This window comes from Alligator sinensis, unplaced genomic scaffold (genome assembly GCF_000455745.1).
Source record: "Alligator sinensis unplaced genomic scaffold, ASM45574v1 scaffold989_1, whole genome shotgun sequence".
Lineage (NCBI taxonomy): Eukaryota > Metazoa > Chordata > Crocodylia > Alligatoridae > Alligator > Alligator sinensis.
In genome coordinates, this window is record NW_005842266.1 from 1,320,717 (window position 1) to 1,327,641 (window position 6,925).

A 6,925-nucleotide genomic window follows, 5' to 3' on the forward strand; every position below is an offset into this window, starting at 1 on the left:
ATTACAAATTAACCCCCTCACCCCACAAAAAAACCCAAAATTTTATGCAGGGTGCAGCAATTTAAAATGATTCAAGTAGGTTATTTTAACATTCATATGAAAAAAACAGCAATGAAATTTTAAATTACATATTATCATTAACTAGGCTTTAAAGGCTCCTTTTATCAACTACTGTTAATCATAGGGCTTCTATTTGACTTGTAAATCCCATTATAAAAATAAAATCCTGAAAATTCAACCCCTGGTCTGCAAACATTTAGGCAGATCCGTGACTTCTTGCACATGAAGAGCCCCACTGCCATCAATAGGACTGCTCATGTGCATAAATGCAGAAAGGGCTACAATTATACTTTTATGTAAAGCTTTTCTTTCAGTGGTACAAAATATTAGTTTCTTCACAGAAACAGTTGTGCTTTGAAAAGTACTTCAGATATTTAATACAGCAGCACAGTTCTGGAAAATTCTATAAATACAGGTCAATGTTTTCTTTAAATAGTATAGTTTAGTTCCATACCTAAGGACAGGGTTTTCATTAGCACATATGTGACCCAGCAGCCCAGGTCACGCTGGACTTCACTGAAGAATTAACTCATTAACTCAAACCCTTTATTGGGTATTGCTCCAGTCTGGCTCTGACCCAAGTGTGGCTGGATGTTAGACTCAAGCTAGCTGAGCCACCTGAAGGTAAAGGCTGAACAGTCAACATGCTACCCACACTCAGGCCACATACAGGCATTATGTTTCTACCAGAAGAAAAACTGCTCTCTTCTGGTAGAAACTAGGAGCCTACAAGTATTCATTCAATTTCTCCTTGAGAAAATGTGTCCCCTTCAGAAGAAAGATCTTCCAGGTTGATGCCTGGAAGATCTCCCCTGAGAGAGATTGTTTCACAAGAATGAATGCCTGTATATTGCTCAACTCCTCTGTGATCTGAAGTAGAACAGGGAGGGGTTGAGCAGTAGTGTTCCCTATTTTGCAGCTTCCCCTGTGCTTTTTCCAGACCAGGGACTCTGGTTTGGGGATGGTGGGTAGCACATTTCCCTGTAGCTTGACTCCTCTTGATCATGGAGGAGTTGAGCTGCTGCTGCTCCCTGAGTCCCAATAAGTTTTCCTGAGAAAACCCCCCATTGCCCCACTCCCCTCCTGGTCCAATCTACAAGAGGGAAGAGGATTTACAGGAAAAAGACTTCCCGGTCTGGGGGAAGTATGGGGAGTCTTTCCTCAATGCTCCATTCCCACCCTGTCCCCGCTCCCAACCCCAGAACAAAAGAAGTAGAGTAGCCACTTGTCCTCATGCCTTCCCCAGATTGGGATCATACCCTCAGACTGTTCAACCCATGCACTTTACATCTTGGATGATAAAGGTATCCCATCTGAAATGCTGTGAGTTCTCTACTGACTTCCCACAATCTACCCTTCCCACACCCAAGAAGACAAATTGTTTAATAATTCACCGAGAAAAATCAGAGTGGCTTATTCTACGGCAAAGGATATGTCCCAGGCCCTTCTGCCCATGGACAAGTAGCATACTACTGTAAAGACCATACTTCTAGTACAGTTTTAGAGCATGAATGTTAAAACTAAAGTTAGGTAAACCCAGGGCTTACATACCAGATAACTCTGCAATGAAGACACAACCACTGCAAACCTAGAGAGATGTCTAATCCAATTAAAATATTTCAGATTTCTAACCGTGTGCCGGCTGAATTTATCAGAAGGTTATTCTGGTTCGGTCTATTTTCCATGAGTTTGTATTGCTCTTGCAATAAAGATGCTAATGAATTCCTGCACGTGCCTTTCTCTGTACATGAAGGCATGTCAAGTCTCTGAGAAACTCCTCCACCTAAAATTTTAATTCCTAGTAATCACCAGAAAATGAAAGTACCAACTACAAATCATCCACTCCAGCTACATAAGACAATATATGGGAAGAAATTATAGAATCAATAATGTGCAAATAAAGAAAAATCCGATTAAAATTTTAAGATGGATCCTCTTAAGTTCTTATAGTGTTAATAGAGACAGTAGTCCAAACATACGTAGACTATCATAAGTCAAAGTTAAAAAGAAAATATAAAACAAATACGTAGCAATCAGCATAAACTAACCTGGCAGGCAACAAAATCTAGGAATAATTTACTCATTTTTTTAAACTACTTCCTTTAACGTCACACACGCACATGCATGTACAAATCTGACATGCTTAAATATCTGAAAAATCCAAAAAGGAATAGTGTGCGCAAAAAGCATAGTTCAGGTTTCTTGCTTACATTTTAAGAGTTAACACCCTGTGAAGAAAGCAACCAGCTAGGCTAGATGTAATTACAAGGTTCAGTTTTAATCAGTAACTAAGAATACTGGCAACTGAACAACTCCACGTGGGGTTTTATTTGATTTTTTTTTTGTAATAATAGTTTCCCTAGTTAATTTATTGATGAACCAAAGGCAAACACGTGTCAGTCCAAAACACAATGACTCATAATTACAACATACTGTTTGTCAGAGGCAGGAACATTAGAAAATGGGGCTTAGTTTGATTAACCTCAGCATGAAAAATGACTGAGGCTTCTTTTTTATTATTTCTTTTTTGTGTTCCTTCTTTCCCCTCCCTGTGTTCTGTTGCTGCTGTAGACTGAGGTGCTGAAAGGCATTTGCTCACTTTTGATTAGAAACCATAAAATGCTTGGTCTCTAACTCAATGAGAGCTTTTGAGAGCTTAGAGCCAAGGCCTACATTAAGTGCAGCCTCAGAATGGGAGTGGGCAAACTTTGAAGGGACATGTATGTAAAATAAAGACAGTTAGGTGGGTTCTGTACTCATATTTCCCAATTGCTACAAAGTCCTCTTCTCCTGGTGACCTAGCAAAGATCCACACAAAACAGAGACTTTGATAAAACAAGCAAGCTGAAAGGTGAGTTATTAAAAAAGATTATTTTTTTTAAATAAAAAGGTTATTTTTTTCTTCCTAATCTCTCAGTTGTAATAATTTTAGCTGTGCTCTTTGAAACAGTAAGTGGAATATTTTCAGAGAGAAGTGCAATATGGGAGATGATGGTGTCCTCTAAACCCACCCTCCACCCATTTTAAAAACATGAGCACATTTTAACAAGAAACATAATGGCAGGTCAGCACCGCAAAGCTTCCTCACATAGCTTCACCAGTTCACCTAGCACTGATCCACAGCATTCGGGAGTCCAGTCCCAAACTTCTAAACAAGATTTCTAACCATGATGAACCATGAAGAGGATTAAGATGAAACAAATTAGACCATTTTATTTCACCTGAGTCACCAGCAGTGACTTTAAAGGAGAAATGTTCTATGCATTTTGTTCACCCAGCACTGCCCCCAGTAATAGGAACCAGGTAAAAAGAAAAGGTGTCAAGCCAATGGGATATACCAGAGGGCCCCACCCCATGAACCTGGAACTTAAAGCTGCTCTTGGAAAGATTCTCCAGGGCATAATGAGAAGACCACCAACTAGTCTAGCTAGCTGTGAGCCCCCTTCCATGAGAGAGCAGCAAAGAAGGAAGATCTATCCCCAAACTCCCCAGAACTGAATCTGAAACTATTAAGTGACCCTATATTTGAAACCAATGCCAGCAGTGTCCATCTTGCTAAACAGTGTAATAAACAGCATCTACAGTTGGTTAGAGTGTGGTACTAATAACACTACCATTGTAAGTTCGATCCCTGGTTGGACTAGCTGGTCTCTTGAGGTCCCTTCCAGCCTTACTTCTCTAAGATCTATCGGACTGATGTCACGATCTACCTCAGAGCTAACTGGTACATGGCTGTTGATGCTTAGGAGCCGCTTCTAAAAGTGAAATATTTCAGATCAGCTTCTATTCTGATTTGTGCTGGAAGCCACTCCGTGAAGACCCTGCCTCTCCAGTAACCTGTGGCCCGCTTTTCTCCTTTTCAAATCAGTGGAATATTATAAACTGGCTCCAAATCTCGTATGTGAGATACCTACTTGACAAAAATATATATATTTTTATATTAATGAGATTCATGTACAGTGAACTCTGCCCAGACTTGGTACTGGGCATGAGGTGTAAGGATAGGGTTTCTTGCATAGGTAGGTATGCATCAGTTCACATCTTCCATTAATACACCCTGCTGTGAAAACAGTCAAGCTTTATCTGGTTAAATTTTCCAAAGTATCTAATCAACTTGCACGCATTTGAAAAAATTATTATCAATTTTGTTTGAAAGAAAAATGGCATTCACCCAGCAGGCCCAGAAATGTCTACTGCAATAAAACATTTTACTCTTACATATTCACACCTATTCATCATGAAGTATTACTGAACAAAACAGATACAGCGCTCTTACTCTCCCCTGGGATTCCTGATACTGGATATGCTTCCTGAGTCTTCCATGATTACAAAGTATAAGTCATATCAGATACAGGCTTCCAAGTAGATAGACGCTAACCTGGTAACGTTACAGAAGTGCAATTCAGAACAAAGCTTATTACGGTGGAGCAAACTTTGCAAACACAAAGCCTCGCTTTCCTTCATTCAGCAGGTTCTTTAATACTTGCACTGGGTTTAAACCAAACAGGGGTGAAAGACTTACCTGTATGAGTTCGAATGTGTTGAATATAATTATTCTTCCTGTCTGAAAAATAGGAGCACTGTGAGCATGTGTACACTTTCCTAGGAAAATGATTTCTTAGATGTTTCTTCCAGTGATATTCACTGACTGTCGTATAAGTGCATATGGTGCACTTATAGACTCTCTCGTTTTCACCAGCTTTGTTGTGGTGTTTCAAGTGAGCCAAATAGTGATCATATCTGTTAGTGTTATAGCCACAGCGATCACATCGAATAGGCCCCTTAGAGAAATCTGCCTCTTCTGTGGTACAAGAATCAGACTCTTTCACTTGGGCTTGCTTCTCTGCATTCTCTCCTACGATGAATTTCTTAGCACTGTGAACCCTGATGTGATGCACAAATTCCTCCTCAGACTCAGCCTCATACTGGCATGGCTTGCAACGAAATGGTTTGCTCTTCAAGTTTTTGCATTTGTCCTCTGTGCCCTCTGGAGTACTTGGTGCTTCCAATGACTGGTCCTTGTCTAGGCTGCAAGTCTCAGGAGGCGGGCAAGCTGCTGGATCCTGGGTTTCCACGCTAGGCATTTCAAGAGTTCCTAATTCCATGTTCTCCGGTCCATCAGGGTCACTCTCCATTCCCTGTGCATCTTCCATGCCCTCTCCATCGCTGTCTGAAAAGTTGCTTTCCCCCACTGTCGTCAGTTCAGCCATTTGCCTCTCCTCTCCGACCAGGTAATCACAGCAGCTGCCATTGACTTCTCCTGTCAAGGCCACATTTGCCAACATAATGAGCTGAGGAGCAGCCAGCTCAGCCTTAGAAAGGTCGTGCAAGTCGTACATGTCGTTAGACAATGCCATACCAATGTTAGCATTGCCAGGAAACAAGCCGTTGCCACCAGACTGGCCGAGCACTTGAGTTGCCATAACAGCAATTCTGATAAAAAAGAGAAGAAAAGAAAAAAGAGCACCAATAAAAATCTGACCATTAAAAATACACTTCACCCCATTTTGTAATCAGCAATAAGTACTTCAGGTGACATGCACAAACCAAAATCTGAACCAAATCTTACCATGATTAAGTACAACAGTAAAGTAAAAACTAAAAGATCTACCAGCAGTTATTTCTTTCCTAAATTAAAAATTTCTTATTAACCAACCAAAACAGGTTTCCCATGAGAAATCATCCTTTTCTTTCCCTTAAAACCTGCCTTTCATGTTTTTTTCATCATTTTGTTGATAGTCTAAAGCAACAAGGGGCCTCCTCAGCTTTACAGATTACTCACTGTTGACATAAATTTAGAATGTGCCCAGAGATGCAATTCTGAATCATTTCCCTTGCTCCACACAGTCTATGCTGGAAATCACACATGCTTTCTCCCATGCCTTGCTAAACTTCCCTGTCTTGTCTTTTTGTATCTGTTTTTGTGAAAGAGCAGACAAAACAAAAACTTTAGAGAAGTGTGCTCACTCACTTGCTCACTGGTTTGCTCTTCTCTCTCCCCCTCTCTCCTTCCCCGCTCCTCTCTATGCAATTTATAAGAAATCAAGACAGAGCTGTCTCCCCGAAGGTCCCGGGGACTGGAAAGCAACAACGCACACAGACCCCTCTCACAGTCCGGAAGAGCAAAAGGCACTAATCAGTCCGCCTGGATTCGCTGCACTCTCAGCACCACTTCCAGGGGACCAGCGCTCCTCGCAATATCACCCACCGGGGTGCTCTCCTCAACCAGAAAAGCCCCCCCAGATCCTCGGTGGAGTCGCGTGGAGGGGAAGGAAAAAAGGAGGAACAGATCCCCCTGATGGGGGGGGGGGGGACCGGAGGACAACTGAGACTGCGGAAAACACCCTCAGCACAACAAGCCGCCTCCCTGCCGCGAGGCCTACTGGAATCACAGAAGAGGAGGGCTGGTGGGGACCTCAGGAGGTCGGCTAGGCCAATCCCCTGCTCAAAGCAGCACCGTCCCCCACTACAACAGAGAAAACACAGGGATCACGGGGACCCCGCAGGCCTTTCCCAGCCAGGCTGTGTGCGTGGGGGTGCTGACAGACCCCTCTTAGCGCACGCACGGCGGGCCGGGCAGACTGGGCTCCTGCTGCCACCCGCCCCCCCACCCCGGGCAAGGGGCTTTCCAGAGCGCCCGGCTCCGGCCTCCGTCCAGAACCAGCGCGGGGACGGCTCTCCGGGCCGCCTGCCAGCCCCCCGCCCCGCAGCCCAACCAGGGGCCGCCGTCCCTCACCACCCCCGCGCGGGACCCCCTCACCCCAGACAGACCCCGTTTCCCTTGGGGGGAAGGGGGAGCACCTCAGCGGGAGGCCCCGCTCCCGCACAGCCGGGGGCACCTCGGGGTGCGGAGGGGCCGCGCTGC

At 43.8% G+C, this 6,925-nt stretch overlaps 1 protein-coding gene across 2 annotated transcripts in view; it reads right to left on the minus strand.

Moving 5' to 3' along the window:
* The window catches only part of REST (RE1 silencing transcription factor), a 21,322-nt gene extending 14,403 nt beyond the window's left edge, over nt 1-6,919 (minus strand). Inside the window, exons 1-2 of one of the 2 annotated variants that reach the window (XM_006027764.3) lie at nt 6,862-6,919; nt 4,583-5,493 (exon numbers count right to left, since the gene is read on the minus strand). In XM_006027764.3, the coding sequence (XP_006027826.1) occupies nt 4,583-5,483 (901 nt within the window). In that variant the 5' untranslated portion in view covers nt 5,484-5,493; nt 6,862-6,919. Of the gene's footprint in view, nt 1-4,582; nt 5,494-6,031; nt 6,824-6,861 lie in introns of those variants that run through there. The other variant, XM_025209074.1, reaches the window with a different exon arrangement.
* Between the last annotated feature and the right edge of the window lie 6 nt (nt 6,920-6,925).